The sequence below is a fragment of the Octopus sinensis genome, linkage group LG2, assembly GCF_006345805.1.
Source record: "Octopus sinensis linkage group LG2, ASM634580v1, whole genome shotgun sequence".
Taxonomy (NCBI): Eukaryota; Metazoa; Mollusca; class Cephalopoda; order Octopoda; family Octopodidae; genus Octopus; species Octopus sinensis.
The window spans coordinates 88,501,728-88,522,790 of record NC_042998.1 but is presented as its reverse complement, the minus strand read 5'-3'; the positions used below and the strand labels follow the sequence as shown (position 1 = coordinate 88,522,790).

The window sequence follows — 21,063 nt, the reverse complement described above, 5'->3', positions numbered from 1 at the left end:
TACTACTACCATGACAATAAATACCTCTTTATCTAGGTACAAATGTCTTGTATTTCAGAAAAAGGGAGAAATGAGGAAATGTAACATATAGGCCTTTTCCAAGGATGCTAGTAAAATAATAGAGCAGATATAATGGTTTGAAACAAGAACTGAAATGGTGTCAAAAGTTCAAATATCTTGGCTTTCAAAGACTTACATTTTTGCTTTATGGTGTTGGTAATGTTTTGTATCTTATTTTAATGGCTAATTTTTCCACATAAAAACATCCAAATTTTAATTAATTCTCTTTTAATAAATCATCACAATTTTTATTAGGTAAACTCACTCACCTTGCAAAATAGAGGACTGTAGAGATGAGGGTTTCATTGCAGATCGCTATTGTAATGTAACGACCCTCTCCGTAATCTGATGGAGCTGAACGAACACAGTAGCATAAGTAAATCCCAAAAATTAGGAATAAAACTTCAACTGAAAAAACAAAAAAATTGGAAATTAAAAAAACCCCATTAGTTATTTAATTTAACAGGATGTTACAGAAAAATCACAAGAACATTTGTAATAAACAGCAAACATTTCTGCTAATGAGTTTAATTATATGTGGTAATGGATTTAATCAATTAATCTTGTTTTTTTTTTGCTTAGCTTTTGTTTTGTGTCATATTAACATGTTAATATGGTTAGGTAGCTTTCGTTGACACATTTAGTTTTGCAGTTGAATGCTTCTTTTAGCTTTCAACTACTCAGTTATTCATTACTAGTGGTAACTTTAGTGAAGCAAATTGAAGTAAACAGTTTTGTGGCTTTGTCTTGTCTATCTGGGTGACACAATCCTTTCTACTATAGGCAGAAGACCTGAAATTTTGGGTAGGGGGATAGTCGATTACATCAACCCCAGTTCTCAATTGATACTTAATTTATGAACCCTGAAAGGATGAAAGACAAAGTCCACCATGGCGAAATTTGAACTCAGAATGTGAAGACAGATAAAATACCTATTTCTTTACTACCCACAAGGGGCTAAACACAGACAGGAAAACAAGGACAGACAAACGGATTAAGTCGATTGCATCGACCTCAGAGCGTAACTGGTACTTAATTTATCGACCCTGAAAGGATGAAAGGCAAAGTCGACCTCGACGGAATTTGAACTCAGAGCATAACGGCAGACGAAATATGGCTACGCATTTTGCCCGGTGTGCTAGCGTTTCTGCCAGCTCGCCGCCTTATAACAAGGTAATATAATGCCAATAGATATGACCAATATTAATAACTGTCTAACAATGTTGAATTATGACTAGAGAATTATGGTATACAAGTAGATTTAGTCTTATTGCATAGCACTTTGGGTAAATGTCTTCTACTATAGCCCTGGGTTGCTCAAAGCCTTATCAATGATATTAGTTGAAGAAAACTGAAAGACATCTGTCATGTATGTATTGTCTGCCTATCTATCTATCTATCTATCTACTTACATCACACACACATACACACGTGTGTTTGTGTGTGTTTGTGTGTGTGTGTGTGTGTGTGTGTGTGTGTGTGTGTGTGTGTGTGTGTGTGTGTATGTGAATGTTCATGTGTAGCTTTGTCTTGACATTATGTGATGATTGTAAATGAGCATTGTTGTCATGCAAGAGAGGTAGTTCATTTCCAGTCTTCCAGTAAAATCATGTCTTGCCATGGGAAAATATTACCTTGCTTGGAAACAGGTGAGGACTGGTAACAGGAAGGGAATCTGTCCCTTAAAATTCTGCTTCAAAAAATTCCCTCTGACCTATATATGACACATGCATCATACAGTCTACCTTTTACTCTGTGTGAGAGATACTTTGTCACCAGCAGAAGCTCTCTGAACTTTACCCTGGCTATTCTTATCCTAGCAGCTACACTTTCAGAGCATCCACTGCCACTACTGACTGGTCCCCTAGGTAATGGAAGCTATCAACTACTTCTAGTTTTTCTCTCTGGAATGTGACAGAAGCTGTTCACAGCACATTTTCTGTGTTTATAGCACCTGAGCATTTGCCACATACAAAAACTATCTTCCTAGTTAGCCTCCCTTTGATATTGCTGCACCTCTTATTTCTTTACTACCCACAAGAGGCTAAACACAGAGGGGCCAAACAAGGACAGACAAATGGATTAAGTCGATTACATCGACCCTAGTGTGTAACTGGTACTTAATTTATTGACCCTGAAAGGATGAAAGGCAAAGTCAACCTCGGCGGAATTTGAACTCAGAATGTAATGGCAGACGAAATACAGCTATGCATTTCACCCAGCGTGCTAACATTTCTACCAGCTCGCTGCCTTCATATTGCTGCACCTCTTGTGTGTTCACAGCTTACACTGGGTACATCTTATGGAGTTTCTATCTACACCTTTTCTACAGAATAAATACTACATGGTATCTTCTTTGATGCTCTAAAAATTCTACCACATTAACCAGGACTAGTACTTATTTTATCTCCCCTAAAAGGATGAAATTCAAAGTTGACTTCATCAGAATTTGAACTCAGAGTGCAGAAAGCCAGGGTATTTTGTTTTTCATTCCAATGATTCTGCCAATTCACTTTTTATATAATCAAGAATATTGTTTTTATAAAGTATCATCATCATTGTTTTATCGTCCTCTTTTCCATGCTCGCATGAGTCAGAAAGAATTTGTTGAGGCTGATATTCTACATTTGGTTGTCCTTCCTGTCACCAACCCTTACCTTTTCCTTTGGTCAGGCATGCTTTCAGAGAATATTTAAAATGAAGGCCACCACATGAATGATGGTGGTACTTGCTTAAAACAATCATGTGATGTCAAAACAAGGAAACATAAACACCCCTCCCCTCATGTGCATATATATATATATATATGATGGGCTTCTTTTAGTGCCTGTCTACCAAATCATAAGACTAGCTCTCCTGAGACTATCGAAAATACTTGTCCAAAGTGTCATGCAGTGGGAATGAACATGAATCGATGCAGTTAGGAAGCAAATTTCTTAACACACAACCATACCTGAGCCAGTCACATGCTCAATAAACAGTTTATTATATTTAAAATCAGAAAAAAAATTAACCATATAGAAACAGAATCTTATCATTAGTACTATTATGTTACTGAGTTGTTGAAAACTGGGCCTTTGGATTTATTTGTGTCACATTTCTGTTAAGAACATCGGTTAGTTACTCAAAGCTAAGCTTCATTTTTATGTGCTGTTATAGTAAACATGTATTTTTCTTGCTAAGATGCAACAATGCAACTGAGAGGTGTTACAGAAACCAAGTAGAAGTTCCACACACTTAAATCATATCTTGTGGTCTCTACATCTGACAGTCTTAAAGTGAGCTAATGTCATAAGGGCCAGCTTGGTCTCTTGGGCAGCTGTCCAGTATCTTAATCCCATCACAATTTCACGCTGAAATAATTGCAGATCAATGCAAAGAGTTGGGGAAGGAAATGTTATGACTTTGAGGGAAGCTTCTTCTTCTGGTTAAAGGCAACTGAAGGGGCCTTTGGTAAAGAATGATCATTTTCTTAAGCTGTTCTAGTTCTTTTATTGTTTGGTTACTTGTTAGTATCCTTTATACTAATTGAAAATTCCTCTTATTTTCTTCTCTGCCCACTATACTACTTGGTTTTTGGTGTACCCCAGTCACCAACTGACCCATGACTCTGTATAAATTTTCATTCCATAATACAATTTGTATCTACTCCTGTATGTATATATATATATATATATATATATATATATATATATATAGGGAGAGTTTATGAAAAAAACAAAAGACGAAGACAGGTGGTGTACAAAATAAACAGATATATTAGTATAACGCTCAGGAATAGAAAAAATCTTTTACGTTTCGAGCCTACGCTCTTCTGCAGAAAGGGACACAGAAAAAACAAGGAGAGAAATATATATATATATATACGGTTTAGGCAGAGTACGAGCCACCTATATTTACTGCAATTTTTGTAGCTTTATTAAAGATGTCCTCGTATGAAATAATTGTACCGATATATTGATCCATTCTTGTTGATTTTTCCTATATATATATATATATATATATGATTAGTATATTTCTAGACAACTAAAGGTGGTGAGCTGACAGAATAATTAGTATGGTTAGTGACATTTCATCCATCATTATGTTCAAATTCCACTAAGGTTAACTTTCCTTTATGTCTTTTTAGGGTTGATAAAATAAGTGCCAATTGAGCACTGGAGTCGATGTAACTGATTTACCCACTTCCCCAAAATTGCTGGCCTTGGGATAAAATTTGATATCAATATTTGAGGACAATTCAGTTGTGATGTATAAATATAAAAAAATTGTATTAATTTCTTCAAAGTATGTAGTTTTAGATCTATGGACCTCTAGGTTACAGGTCCAACATGCATCTACTGTACTACTCTGCTCAGCAAGTGATTTAGCAAATATTGTTGACTGTTTTAGGTTACATTACTTATATTACATCATCCATCACATTATTTATTTATTCATGTTTATGCATTGGGTTGCATCATAAGTACAAAATATAGAATCTACACAATGCTTGCTGCAGCACTGGGATGTTCATTTACTAATTAAAGGTAACATTTCACTCTACCATTACTCTGAGTGTCACATTCGTCAAACCATTTGCATAGATCCATATGTTGCAAATTTGTGTCTCTTCATTTGCCATTTTCAGATCAGTCAGGAGCAAATTGATTCTATAAATGCATCCCCAGTGAAGCATACCAAATGAGTTTGCCAGTCATGTATACTATATGTACATGTATATACTTGTAACTCATGCACAAATTATGTGCAGCTTGAATTGATTACTGAAATATTTGATGAGCAGTTTGAAATGGAACCAACTTTTCATATCAGACCTGGGCTTTTGAAGTAAGCCCTCATTTCATGTCTGGTTTGGGCATTTTGCCAGTTTTACATGGGATTGTTTTAACTAACATTGTGGTTACAAGACAATAATGAAGCCCCTATGAAATCATTCAATTTGCTATAAATAACAACCAAATACTCCTTAAATTACATGTTACTAGCTTGTAGGGCATTAAATAATGTAATCCTAGGTACCTTTGACAAAATGGGATGTCTGCATCAGGGAACACTTTAATTATTGATCTTCTTGATCAGAACTGGTTTGGAGCTAAACAACTACAATAATGACAACAATGACAATGACAACGATGATGATGACAATAACAACAGCAACAGTGATAACAAGAACACTGAGACAATAGATTATCTTCCAACTTTTACTGCTTCTGATTTAGTACCTAACTGCTTTGAATTCAGATATTGCCATGATCATCTTTGCTTTTCAATCCTCACAAGTTTGATAAATTAGCACCAGTGATACAATGTTGTTGATTCTTGGATTATCTTCCCTGCTTTTCTTCACCAGGGAAGTTAGGGAATTATATCAACTCCAGTACTTGACTGGTGCTTCAGGAAGGATGAAGGGCAAAGATGACCTGAGTGGTATTTGAATTCAGAATTTAAAGAGCTGAAACAAATACTGCTAGGTATATTCACTAGTACTCTAATGGTTCTGCCAGCCCACAAACCCTGAATATTGCATAATAATAAATTCAAATTTTAAAATCTTGTGACACCCTATATACTGTATGTGACACCCTAGGATATCATGATTCCTGAGGGTAGGGATGTCAAGCATATGATCTGCAGTTCAGATGCAGCAATGTTTAGTCTGGTTCTTGGCTCAATTTTATATAAAAAAAATTATTATTGGTTTTGATTTTAAAATATTCAATAAAATATATATTACTAGTATGCACTTAGAGTTGGAGGTCAACTAAAGGTGTGTTTAACGTTGGTTCCAGTTAGTAAAATCAATACAGCTAGGAGAATCTTTTGTTATCTTAACCAGTGAAAAAGAAGTATATGAATCCACATACTAACAGAAATGATCTATTTCCCCCTCACTTTGTATATACACATTAAGCTGAATGGCTTTTTTTTAAAACTTCAGCTCATGTTTAAAATTGAAAGATTTTATAGCTAAAACAGTGCAAGCTTTCTGTAAAGCACTGGTCTTCTTAAGGATTGCATACATTTATTTGAACAATTTTTATCTCTATTGTCATTCTAAAGACTCTTATTTAATGGGACTATATATACCATGTCAAAGAATTTTCCAATGTACAAACTTTGCTAATACCACATATTCTTTCTTTTTTTTTCATTGTTAATAAAGTTGTTACAATGTATATTAACTCCTTTATTGATTTACTTTGGCCTGTGTTATGAATAGGATTCTTAAGAATAATTGTCCCTATTTAGTTAGTTAGTTAGTTAATTTTGGCTCAAAAAGCAAAAAGCAAGGCCATGTAGGGGGACATGGAGTTATGTACAGGGTGGTGTTCATGTAAAGAGTTCAGGCCACTTGTGGTCAAGGGAGGATCTAAGTTATGCTCCATCCAGCCTGCAAAGAAAAAGGAATTTATCATTCCTATCCTTGGGCATAATGAAACTACAGTTAGAAACCCCTGTATACAATGTTGTTATACTATATACTGTAGTGATTATACTGTTGACTTGAGCAATGATGCTTATGGTATCATCACTTTCCACCTAAACCTACTCCCTGTACTCATCTCTCTTCCTATTGCCTTTCTTACTTTACTACACTGATCTAGACAATCCTCTTTCCTCATTTGAAGTTCTCCCTGAATCTCTCTTCTTGCACATTCTCACCCAATTTAGTCAATATAGAAGGGAAATTTTAATCCAATTTCTAAGTGTGTTAACCTTGTTTTTGTTCTTCCTCTATTTCATCTGTAATAAGGACCAGAGAAGGATGTAGATATTCCCTACTCTTTGATCGTAGGACTTTTAACTTTACTACTTTAATTGCTGCTCAAATCCAGGTCCATCCTGACTGACCTATAATGAAAGGCATTCCAACCTTGACTACCCCATTTTTGTGTATATCCAGAATTATATTATCCAATGTATTTTTCCTGTTTTAACATAATAGGATGTGGTTTAAGGGAATTTTACTGCTAGTTCTAGCAGGCTGAGTAACTGTATAAGAAGCCTCTTGCTTTTACTGTGTTTAACCAATGTACAACAGACTTTTGGAAATGTTTGAGTGTTTTTATATTGAAGCTATTTTCTATGGTTGGATAACATTCTTACCAAAAACCACCATCTGCATATAAATATTTTAGCCTTGGATAAAACTCAGAATAGGTGAATGGATCCACACCACTGGCCTTTAAATTTGTTAGCTAGCTCTCTATTGACCAGACCAGCAGCAGTACAACTTATATTAATGTGACAAGCAAGAATAAAATATAAACAATATACAAACAACAGCATTGTTTCTCTTTACTAAATTGTTTTACTCACGTATTTCAATGACATAATCCCACCAATGTGCTCTGCAGACAAAATATTTGAGGCCAGCAGGGACTGTCACTCCAGAAGTAACTAGTGGGACATTGTCATTGACATGATCCAGATTGACCGCTGTCCAAGCAGCCATATAACCAAGCACGACAATCACCATGAGCAAGAGATATTTCAACAAGTCTTTGTCTTGCACATGGACACGGTGTGCTTTGCGAGATTGAAAATCTGCCAATAGTCTGAAATGAACAAAAGCATGAATAATTTAAGAGAGATCTTTTGATATAACATGTGTTTTATATCATATGAAATTACAATGGAACTATAGAGACAAGAAAAAATCATACTGATATTCGACAAGAGTATAACTAGAATTCTATTTGATTTTTTATCATAAAATTACATAAGTCTTTTGAGAAAACCTCACCACATTATACAGAAGTATAACCACAATTCTATGTTTTATATCACATGAAATTACATGGAATTATAGGAAAAATAAAACATTACCACATTATTCAAGAGTATACCCAGAATTACATTTGTGTTTTTTTTAATCATAGAATTACATGGAACTATTAAGAAAACTTCATACAATATGTTAACACTGATTTCAGTGTTGTTTTCATGGTGATGGTGTCTCTGCATTATTGACAGAACTGCTGATATAACAATAGATAACCAATAGCAATTATGTAAATCACTGACCAGCATATATATTCATATATGTTTGTGTGTGTGCACGTGCATACATACATATACACACATGCATACACATATATAATCATGTTTATATATGCAACATGTATGAATGTTATATATATATATATATATAATATATATATATATAATTTTTATATATATTTAATACAATGCTTCATAGCATGGAAAAATGGATGTAAAAACATGCGCACACACAAAAACCATGCTAAAACAGACACAGAGGTATGGCACAGGCTCCTGCCTAGCCAGTTCCTGTCAAACTGCCCAACTCATGCCAACATGGAAGGAGGACGTTAAATGATGATGATGATGATGATGATATGTATATATATACACACGCACATACATACATACAATCATACATACATACATACATACATATATATATATATACAGACACACACACACACACACACATATATTATATATATAAATATATTATATACCATATATATTATGATATATATATATATGTGTGTGTTATTTGCTATTACATTCATTTTTCCATGCTAGTATGGGTTAGATAAAGATATTATTGTGGTATTGTTTTACACCCAGATGTCCTTCCTGTGGCTAAAGCTTACCTGATATTCTGTTCTTTACTATATCTTCAAAAGCACAAAACCAGCAGGTTATTTGTTGGCTAGGGAAATGACAACAACGTCACCACTTGTAACTCAGTGATTTTCAGAGAACACTCACATGCACACACACTCGCACACATGCACGCACGCACACACACACCACACACATACACACACACACACTTATGCATGATAGGTTTCTCTTGCTTTGTGTCAGCCAAATCCACACAAGGCCTTGGTCCAGAGGGAGCAATAATAGAAGACACATGTTCAGAAATCCAAAACTCTATGATTGTGAACCAAACATTTTTAATCACACAGTCATGCTGGCACATGTATGTACGTTCTTTTCTATTTTTAATTATTTGAAGACCTCCTGTTATGAAGAAGCTGGTTTCTAACGAAGATACAGAGGAGCATTGTGGGAAAGTAGATAACCAAAACGATGTCACATTTGAACTTGAGAAAAGTCTTGCATATTTTTATTGTTTTGCTTACAGTTTGTATTTGTAATGTGCGTGTTAATTGGTTGGTTTCTTTGTCTGGAAACTTCTGCTTTCCCAGATTGCCTCTTAGGCATATACTCACAAAACTAAATGCACCAATTACTATCTGTATAAATATGAACTTATAATATGGATATAAAAGCAGGGTGTTTTGAAGTTGTTGCCCATATTTACCTTCTTTCTCCTTGATTTCCAAAGAGAAATTTACATCAACAGAGCAGCTGATTTCTATGATGGTTCATACATTTTCTTGTCTTTTCCGAACAACTATTTCCAGCCTGTTTTGCATGCACTTGGTAGACGTTTTGATAGGAATGTTCCACTAATATTCCTTCTGTTCATGTTTAAGAATGTATTCAAAGCAGGTGGAGGGGTATCTGTATACTTATTTCAAGAGAATTTGTTTTTGGATGGCTTTGTATATTGTTTTGGTGATGATGGCATGTCACATTAAAAAATAGTACCTTGTGAAGGTACATGGCTGAGTGGTTAGAGTGTTGGACTCACAAGCAAGAGATAGAGAGTTTTAATTGTTAAAGCAGGCTGTGTGTTGTCTTCTTAAACAAAGCACTTTATTTCACGTTGCTCCAGTTTACTCAGCTGTACAAATGAGTTGTGACATCACTGGTGCCAAGATGTATCAGTGTTTGCCTTTCCCTTGGATAACATCAGTGGCATGGAGAGGGGAGGCTGATATGTATGGGCAACTGCTGGTCTGCCATAAACAATTTTGCCTGGACTTGTGCCTTGGAGGACATCTTTCTAGGTACAATCCCATTATCATTTGCAACTGAAAGGGGTCTTTACTCTTTTTATATGTGCATAAGTGAGTGAGCATGTGTTTGTCTGTATCATATGTGTTGCAACAATCACTGATTCTTGACATGGCTGCTGCATTTAGACTCCTAATAATAAAAAGCAAGGTGTAAGAAATACTGTTACCTGTACATTTTGAGTAAAAGCACACCATAAACAATGGTAAAGCCGACTTCACGAAACCATGGCACGAGCAAGCAAGTCAATGTAGTTGGCTCGAAGTATCGTATAACAACCTGGCAAAGAGATGAATTTATTTGGGAGATGTTACAGAAAACAGTATAAAATTCAATTGCTAATAAAATTAAGACCAAAATTAAAATTTAATATACTTGTTCATTCTTACCACGATGACAACAACAATTACCATCATCCATCACTAACACAGCTACCAGCACCACCACCACCACTACCACCAACACCACCACCACCACCACCACCATTACCATTTCTTGCACCTTCAACGTAACCATTTCCACCTTAACCACCAATACTGCAACAGATATTAGCAACACCCACACCAACCTCCCCAACTGCTATCTTTTATGACAATAGACCCAACTACTGCTATTATCATTAACCTAGCTATCACCATGACAACCCGCTTCTAAATCAATCAATCAATCTACCACCACCACCACCACCACTGCTATCTGCATAAACCCCGTCTCCACCAGCATTTTCCACCTACTAGCTTCATTGCAACTGCCATTACTTTCTCCTCCACCACCACCACCACCACCACCACCACCATCACCATCACTGCCACCACCGCTGCTGCTACTGCTGCTGCCGCTGCCACCACCACCACCACCAATGCCATAAACAACAACAACAACAACAACAACAGGATACTACCAAGATTATCACCTTCATTGCTTTTGCTATTACCATTGCAATTATGAGTGCAGTTATCCCCTACCATCATTATTATCATTATCATCAACCCCATCATCAACACTAAAATCTATCAATAACAATGTCCAAACAAAATTGCATCAACAAAGCATGTCATGAAATACTTGCATAACGAGAAACAGTTAATGGCTGGATTACATGTGAGGAAAGGCTATGGAAAAACGATGAATGTCTGAAATGTAAGGTTCTTAGAGAGTATTTGTTTGCAAAGGAAATACTCAAGGAGGAAGAATTATGAAACATTGTTAACAAACAGATTCTTAATGAAGGAAGAGAGAAATCTTGCACTAACACCTTGAAACTCTGGGGAGGTGGGGATATATATATATATATATATATATATATATATATATATAGAGAGAGAGAGAGAGAGAGAGAGAGAGAGAGAGAGAGAGAGAGAGAGAGACTGAGAGAGAGAGAGAAGGAGAGAGAGAAGGAGAGAGGAGAGAGAGAAAGAGAGAGGAAAGAGATAGGAGAGAAAGAATGAGATAGAGAAAGAAGGAGAGGCAGAATGAGAGGGAGATGGAGAGAGAGAGGGTCATGTCTATGCCTTGTTTCAAATTTTGGTACAAGGCCAGCAATTTTGAGGGGATAGAGCATGTTGATTACATTGACCCCGATGCTCAACTGGGTCTTTCTTTATTACCTCATAAGGATGAAAAGCAAAGTTGACTCCCATGGTATTTGAACTCAGAATGTAAAGGGCTAGAAGAAATGTCATTAAGCATTTTATCTGATTTGCTAACGATTCTGTTAATTCAACGAAATCAAAGCTACACAAAAGCACCTTGGACATGTATGGTCAAGACCATTGTCTGGAAGATGATAACAAGTATCCAGTTCAGTATACTTGTTACAAAAGAGTAGATATCCAAGGAGGGCAATCTAGATTTTTGGTACCCAACCCGATCTATGCTCCAAACCTAATAAAGGCTGTCTTCTTTTTCAAGAGTATCAGAATGAAATGGTTTCATTAGATCCAACAATTCTGTTCATTATTACTGATTCTTGTAAAGGATCAAATTCATTTTACTATTTGATTTCTCTGGCAGCAGCAACTATACCATTGCTACGACAAATATTATGTGAAAAAATGGCCTATTGGTTTGGGTGTTAGAGAATGAAACCTGTGATCTTAAGCTTATGAGTATGATGTATCCTTAAGCAAAGCACTTCATTTCACATTTGTAGATGAGTTCTAGCAGCAGAATGGAGGTTTACCCTGAGATGGATTGATACCCTATTGAGAAGGAAGTTTTGTATGCTTAACCACTTAATTATCACACAAACCTTGGTAGTCTCTGGTCTAAATGAGACTGTAGGCTTGAGAAAGACTTAACTTTAATAACAAATATTATGCCCACCTCCTCTTCCATGACATACTTGCTGTCAGTACTATGAATAGTGGCACCGTTAGTTATGATGATAAATATTCTAGTTGATCTAATCAATGGGACAGCCTCCTTGTAAAATTAAAGTGCAAGTAGCTAAGCACTCCATAAATACAAGCACCGTCAATGTAGTTTTCTGAGAGATTCAGTGTGACTCAGAATGTGACAAGGCTGTCCTTTTGACTTATAAGTAGAACTCATTTTGTCAGCTCAGTGAACAGGAGTGATGTGAAATAAAGAGTCTTGCTCAAGGAAACAACACATCTCCTGGAATCAAACTCATGACCTTATGTTTGTGATCCAAATACCCCAACCATTAAGCCAGGTACCTTTATTTGACAGACACTACAAAAGTACCAACAACAGACTACTATTTCTTTCATTGATACAAACAAGAATAACAAGACCACCACCAACACAAACGATAATACTATTATAATAACCAGCATTACCAACACCACCCATCCACCATTACCAGCACTAATATTGCATGAGTTAAAGGCGGCGTGTTGGCAGAAATGTTAGCATGCCGGGAGAAATACTTAGTGGTATTTCATCTGTCTTTATGTTTTGAGTTCAAATTTTGTCATGGTTGACTTTGTCTTTCATCCTTTTGGGGTTGATAAATTGAGTACCAGTTGCATACTGGGGTCGATCTAATCGACTGGCCCCCTTCCCAAAAATTTCGGGCCTTGTGTCTGGAGTAGAAAAGAATATTTAAGGTGGCCAGCTGGCAGAAACGTTAGCATGCCAGGTGAAATGCTTAGCTGTATTTCATCTGTCTTTACATTCCGAGTTCAAATTCCGCCACGGTCGACTTTGCCTTTCATCCTTTCAGGGTCAATAAATTATGTACCATTTTCATACTGGAGTTCATCTAATTGACTGGCCCTCTCCCCCAAAATTTTGAGCTTTGTGCCTAGAGTAGAAAAGAATATTGCATGAGTTAAGAATCCTGATCAAGGACACATAAGTGTTGATGGCAGCAAGATAGAAACTCTAAAGGTTTTAGATATTAGTATGGCATCTAAATTGCTTCAGCTTGCTGTTGGCTCTACCAGTTTGCGTGGGTGTATTGAAAAATGGTGAAATTGGTTCTACTTACTGTGGAATATAACAATAAAGATCCAATAAGGAGAAGTTCTAACATTGCCCAGAAACTGCTGCAAATAACCTGGAAAAGTAAACAAACAAAATAATAAATAAATTGGCTTGATTGAGAAACAGACAGAAGAGAGGTAAGGCAGGAGGAGGAGGAGGAGGACGATGATGATGAGGAGACGGAAGAAGTGGAAGGCAATGATGATGATAACAATGATGATGATGATGATGATGATGTTGATGATGAGGAGGAGAAGGACGTCAAGGAGAATGGGAATGATGGGGTGGTAACCATGAGGATCAAGACTTTTAAGGAAAAGGAAGAAAAGGGCAGCATCCATGTCTTTTGTAAACATTTTGAATGGAAAATATTAGTTTTTATGTTAAAGGAGAAAAAAAAGAAATATGTACATACATACATACATACATACATACATGCACACATACATACTTACATACATACATATATACATACATACATACATACATACATACATACATACATATATCAACTCATGCCGAATGGAAAGCGGATGTTAAACAACAATGATGATGATAATGATGATACATTCATGCATGTGTGCATGCATATATATGTATATGCATGTGTGTGTGCATATATATATATATATATATATATACAGTAGTACATTAGTTTTTAAACAACTTTGATCATGAATAAATTGTACTTTATATATATATATATATATAAAGCATGATTTATTCATGATCAGAGGCATTCGTAAACTAAAGTACTACTGTATTGAACGAATATGAGAAAGACAGAAGATAAAACACAATTTATTTGTGATTAGAGTTGTTTGAAAACCAAGGTACTACTGTATATATATATATATATATATATATATATATATACCATTTGAGTGTGGCCGTTGCCAGTACCGCCTGACTGGCCCTCGTGTCGGTGGCACATAAAAGCACCCACTACACTCTCGGAGTGGTTGGCGTTAGGAAGGGCATCCAACTGTAGAAACTCTCCAGATCAGATTGGAGTCTGTGCAGCCATCTGGTTCTCCAGACCTTAGTCAAATCGTTCAACCCATGCCAGCATGGAAAGCGAACGTTAAATGATGATGATGATGATATATATATATATATATATATATATATATATATATATATATATATATATATATATATATATATATATATATATATATATATATGTATGTATATATATATGTATAATATATTTATACAGTGGAGGCGCAATGGCCCAGTGGTTAGGGCAGTGGACTCGCAGTCATAGGATCGCGGTTTCAATTCCCAGACTGGGCATTGTGAGTGTTTATTGAGTGAAAACACCTAAAACCCCACGAGGCTCTGGCAGGGGTGTGTGTGAATTCTGCTGTACTCTTTCACCACAACTTTCTCTCACACTTTCTTCCTGTTTCTGTTGTACCTGTATTTCAAAGGGCCAGCCTTGTCACACTCTGTGTCATGCTGAATCTTCCCGAGAACTGCATTAAGGGCACACATGTCTGTGTAGTGCTCAGCCACTTGCATGTTAATAAATGAGCTGCACCATAAATGAGCTGCCAAGCTGTATCGCCCTTTGCCTTTCCCTTGGGTAACATCGGTGGTGTGGAGAAGAGAAGCTGGTATGCATGGGTGACTGCTGGTCTTCCATAAACAACCTTGCCCAGACTTGTGCCTTGGAGGGTAACCTTCTAGGTGAAATCCCATGGACATTCATGACCGAATGGAGTCACAACAATATTTATACAGCTGGAGATTAAGATTGTGTAACATTTTTACTTCTTTTCTTCTTCCAAAGGAATTAGCATCATAATGAAGCAAAGTAAGAGGAATGAGAAATGAAAACATGTTTGTGGCCTCAACTCATAGAAAAATTTCTTTTAATAAGCTATTTATAGTTGTATGCTCAAGTAAATTTTACATTCTATCACTGATTCCCTATCTTTCTAGGGAAAAGAAATGACTTTAAAAATCCAATCTGCATATTCATATATCCATCCAGCTGTTAATCAAAAGTTGTGAATGCTTGTTTATTAAAACTGATAGTAAAGAGTTTCACATCACTGAATACAGATTCTTTGAATTCTCATAATACTTCTTACATTAATTTATGCCAGTTTTCTTTATACTCTCTTATCAGAAAACAGAATAATTTTTGCAAATGAGCCAATGTCAGTCTTGTCAGACAACGAACAACTTAAACTTGACTTTGGGAGAATTATATATTTGTAATGATAAATCAGTTTTGTAAGAAACTTTGAAAAGATGGGACAAGACATTTTGTTGATCTAAGTATTTTTCAACTTTAAATTAGTGGAACTGAGATCTCTTCATAAACCAAAACGAAAGAGGGCTCATAAAACATGGTTTTAAATATTATATAACTGTATAGAATGTGCTTAATTCAAGGAGTTGACCCTTGACATACCTTTCAATAAAGTGTAAATCATAGTTGAATCTCCATTAAGAAAAGATAAATTTAAAATGAAGTTTAAATTTAATATTGAATGAAAGTAAAGAAAAAGAATACCAGAATAAATGTAGTTCCCACATTTGTCCCTTTAGATTGAATACAAATTCTTTAAGGTTTGACTTTATTTCCATCCCACCAGCATTAATAAATTAAGTACCACTGACTTTATTATTCTTCCACAAATCTGAGGTCTTGTACGAATGTGAGGAACTAATATTATAATGCTTCACTGTTAATAATAAACACCAAGACAACATGGCCAATAAACAATTATGTAGCTATGTTGATTATAAATAATCAAACTTTTATCATATCCAAGAAGTAAGGATACTACATGGTGGAGTGTATAAGGGGTAGAGGATCAGCCAGTACATTGGTCTAGAGCTTGAAGTGTCAAGTAAGGGACCATTGCTATCAATTGGATCCCTCATTAAAAACAAACAAAAAATCCCCTTCATATATCACTTCAATATTGGGAAGATTCTCATCCACTTTTATAAGGCCTGAAAGATGTCTTGTTCTGTCTTACCAAATTCCTCTTAGAGGTCCAGCTTAAGGGTCCTTTTGAGTGAAAAGAATTAAAATGATGTAGTGATAAAAATATTGCCAGCCAGTGATCAGAACACATTACAGAGTTAGTGTTCCATTGAATAGAAGCCCTTATTCAGAAGGTCTGTATATGATGTTGGGTGTGGAATTCACAAAGTGTAGCAGAGTCAAAGATATTAAGAAAAGAGAGTGGTCATTGAAGCAGATGGATTAAAGTAGAAAGTGCTGACGATTGATAAATCTATATATGTAAAGCTGAAGTTGTCTGTGTCTGTGTGGCAGGTTTGGTAGCCTTCAACTAACACTATCTCCTCCAAGACCCTGTGATACAAGTTGACCAAAATGGAGAGTATGATAGAAGGCTTGCTCTTCATTCCGTAGAAGAAAAATTCAAATCAGACCACGTTAAGATCAAAAATTATTTACATCAAAAAAGTGCTTTTTTTCTATGAAAATCCCTATTTTTTCGATTTTTGACTGCTGTGTCACCCTTTTTCTGTGTATTTCAACCAGAAAAATGTTCACTTAAAGAAAATAACAAGCTACATAATGCAAAATTTTTACTTTTCAAAAATTTCAATTCTAAAGGGTCAAAAAGAATTTTTTTGTGATGTCATTGGTTTTGAGTAAACGACAGATCAGCTGATCCAATGCACATTCAGAGCAAACTCGAGCATCGCTACACTATACTTTTATTCATAGATTGAAACTATGTCAAAACTTTGTAAACGCAACATCAAAGTCTATCGTTTTAAGCACAACTAAAAAACAAACCCGTGCAACACTGGGCTATACTACTAGTTACGAATAAAGTCAGTTTTATCATTAGTAAAGAAGAAACAAAGGTCATAAACTAGTAATGGGTCAGTATTGAAGCTTTTCCACCACAGAAAGTTTCTTAATAAGACAGAAAATGGAATTCACAAATTCCAATATTTGCATATTAATTTTTAGACTAGATTGTCACAGTTAAATATCTTTTCTGTTCTTACCAGTGAAATTTGAAGTAAGAGCTGGTGTTGATGAAATAAAGTAATATTTTTATTTGACAAAACCCACTGATTGTTTAAACCTTGATTTTACTCTAAATCCAAAAATTATCTGAAAAACTTGCTAAATCAGATGTTACATTTTAATTCTTGTAAAAGTAAAAGAACATGCCACAACACTTACCTTGGTCTTTCTTAGACGAAAGACAACTAGTCCTAAGACAATTGTAATAGTCATGCAAAAACTCTGTATTCCAAGTGGTATGCCTCTTAATAAAATGTTGTATTCAACAAAGCATGGCTGATCATCAACGCAATTTGGGCATCCTTTACGACATGGTAGGCATTGGAAAGAGTCCAAGAAATGATCAGAGTGACCTGATCCATTTCTCAACCGTTCCAGTAGTTGATTTTCAACCAATGTTCCATTAAAATAGCTATGGCTAGCATTGATCATAGGAAAGTAATAGCCTGACTTGCACTGGCACCGATAGGAACCACGCTTAAATTTACCAACCACTGGCACAGCAATACACTGAAATTATAATAAAATGAAGAATTATTAGAGAACATCAAGTATTCAGTAGATTCAATATGTATTCAGTGTACATTCAATAAAATATAATATGATAAAATATTATACAATAAATAATTTATATAAAAAGATATAATAATATATAAAAATATGTAATAATGTGGTTAATAGGATAAAAATGTAAAAGGATATCAAGTATTTAGTTAAAATGATGCATAGTTTATACACATGAAACTATGCTAGTTTAGTCTACCTTAAATACATTCATTCATGAGGTCAGTGTTATCTGAATTTTTAAAATGTTTAGACTGAGAATACATGACTCCTCCAAATGTCACTGGTATTTATTTTCAGCTGAGTGTACTGGAACAATAAAAAATAAAGTCTGTTGCTGAAAGAAAGAATATTCCACCCAATTCAAGAACTGAACTCACTACCTGATGGTCACAAGCCCAATACTCTAGTCACTGGACCATGTGCCTTCACTAATCTGGTTTTGTCAAATAAAATATTTACCTGACTATTAATTTTTGTATTCATCATCATCATCGTCCACTTTCCATGCTGGCATGGGTTGGACAGTTTGACTGAGGACTGGTGAACCAGAGGCTGCACCAGGCTCAATCTGATCTGGCAAAGTTTCTAAAGCTGGATGCCCTTCCTAATGCCAACCACTCCGAGAGTGTAGTGGATGCTTTTACGTGCCACCGGCATGAGGGGCCAGTCAGGTGGCTCTGGCAACAACCACACTCAAAAGGTGTTTTTACGTGCTACCTGCCCGGGAGCCAGTCCAGCGACACTGGCAATGACCATGCTCAAATGTTGTTTTTCATGTGCCACCAGCACATGTGCTGGTAAAGCGACACTGGCAACGATCACACTTGAATGGTGCTTTTCACATGTCACCAGCACGGGAGCCAATCCATTGCACTGGCAATGATCACACTATTATGATAATAAATTAGCACACCAAGCAAAAAGCTTAGCAGCATTTTGTCTGTCTTTTTTTTCTGAGTCAAAATTCTGCTGATATTGACTTTGACTTTCATCTTTTTGGGGTCAATAAAATGAGTAGTGGTTGAGCACTGGGGGTCAATGTAAATAATTTACTCCATCCTCCAAACTTGCTGGTCTTGTATCAAAACTTGAAACCATTATTATTATAATGAATTTAAGATAAGACTGACAATAATAAACCAGCTTCTACATGCAGCCCATAATCAAAACAAGATTCAGGTATAATGGCAAGACTATGTAGGGACCTTGGTTTGAAGTTTAATATTGGTGACTTATTGCAGCCCTGCGATCAATAGAATTCCTTTGATTCTTCCTTTGATTTTTATGCTTTTTACACTTTTCTTTTCTCCTATATTTTGTTATCATGTCCATGATCAACCCACAGCCAGTTTTTGGAACTTATATCTGTTGTTAGTGGGCTCTAAGGGTAGTTGTCTTACTGTCTCTGCATGAATGTTTCTCACTGTTGTGCGAGAGTACAATGCTTCCCCACCCTGGTGAGAATGGACTGGACCACTACATATAAATAGCAGCAGTTTGAGTAAGTGAGGTAATTCATGCAAGTTCCACAGTTCGTGTGTTGATAGTTCAAAGTTGGACTTCAAAGTTTACAGTTTGAGTTAGCGTGTTGTATTGTTGGTTCTTAAAAGATTGTTGTAACATTCCGTGTGGTTACTGCCGTTTGTTTCAACTGTATTGTTATTATACTGTTGCAGTGTATTCATTTATCCATAAGGATATAACACTCACTCATCATCTCTCTCTAATCTTTTATCATTTATCTTTTACTTGTTTCAGTCATTAGACTGTGGTCATACTGGGGCACCACCTTCAAGAGCTTTTAGTCAAATGAATCGACCCCAGTACTTAATTTTTTTAAAACCTGGTACTTATTCTATCTGTTTTTTTGTTGAACCACCAAGTTACAGGGGATGTAAACACACCAGTACTAGTTGTTAATCTGTGGTTGGAGAGAGAGACACACAGATACAAAGACACACACACACACACATGTCAGGCTTCTTCATTCAGTTTTCACTTATCAAATCCACTCAGAAGGCTTTGGTCAGCCTGAGGCTATGGTAGAAGACATTTGTCCAAGGTGCTATGCAGTGGGGCTGAACCTGAAATCATGTGCTTTGGAAGTAAGCTTCTTACCACACAGCAACAGCTGCACCGAATGTGCAACTTCCTTTGATTTTCTGTTCTATTAAAAGTCATTAACTTTGATTTGCAGCCATTGTTCAACTTACATACCTTATGCCCAATAAGAAAGGTGTAGTTGTCATAGAATGTTGCATAGTTTTGTTTCCCTGGTTAGGGGATGGCAGGGGATCGAGACTTCTGGCAGTTTGCTTGAAAAGATACGTCAAGCTAAGTAAAAGTGTGGCTGTCCTCTGCAATCCCTCTCCAGCTGAGCATTCCTAACCTTGTGGGCTTGTGGGTGCTGGTGCCATGTGAAAAGCACCTGGTTCTATGTAAATGCACCTATGCTGGTGCTGTGTAAAAGCACCCAGTACACTCTGTAAACTGGTTGGTGATAGGAAGGGCATCCAGCTATAAAACCCTTGACAAAACTGACTTCACTTGTGCTTGTGTCAAAACAGACATGAAGCCCAGAAAGCTCTTCAGCTGGCCAGTTCCTGTCAAACCATCCAACTCATTCCAGCATGGAAAATAGGCGTTCAATGAGGATGAGGATGATGATGGTGATATGATGATCTAAATATCTGTAGATTTATATACGTAAATATCTGTACATATGCAAGGATAACACGCAAATTTGTGAAGCGTTCCATATTTTTCACAATAGGTATAAGCATGGCTGTGTGGTAAAAGGCTTGCTTCCCAAACACATGGTTCTGTGTTCAGTCTCACTGAGTGGCACTTTGAGCAAGTGTCTTCTATTATAGCCTCAGGCCAACAAAAGCCTTGAGAATGGATTTGGTAGACAGAAACTGAAAGAAGCCCATCATATGTATATACATGTATATATGCATGCTAATACAAGACCCACATTAAACTCCTCATTCGTATCACTATCGAACCATGGTCTGTCCCTAGCACTTAGCATTACC

At 36.1% G+C, this 21,063-nt stretch overlaps 1 protein-coding gene across 1 annotated transcript in view; it reads right to left on the bottom strand.

Annotated features, from left to right (window-relative positions):
* The window catches only part of LOC115225199 (probable G-protein coupled receptor 158), a 91,961-nt gene that overhangs the window by 14,314 nt on the left and 56,584 nt on the right, over positions 1-21,063 (bottom strand). Inside the window, exons 8-12 of the mRNA XM_036500740.1 lie at positions 17,618-17,968; positions 13,427-13,495; positions 10,139-10,248; positions 7,384-7,622; positions 330-468 (exon numbers count right to left, since the gene is read on the bottom strand). Coding sequence (XP_036356633.1) covers positions 330-468; positions 7,384-7,622; positions 10,139-10,248; positions 13,427-13,495; positions 17,618-17,968 — 908 coding nt within the window. The remainder of the gene's footprint in view (positions 1-329; positions 469-7,383; positions 7,623-10,138; positions 10,249-13,426; positions 13,496-17,617; positions 17,969-21,063) is intronic.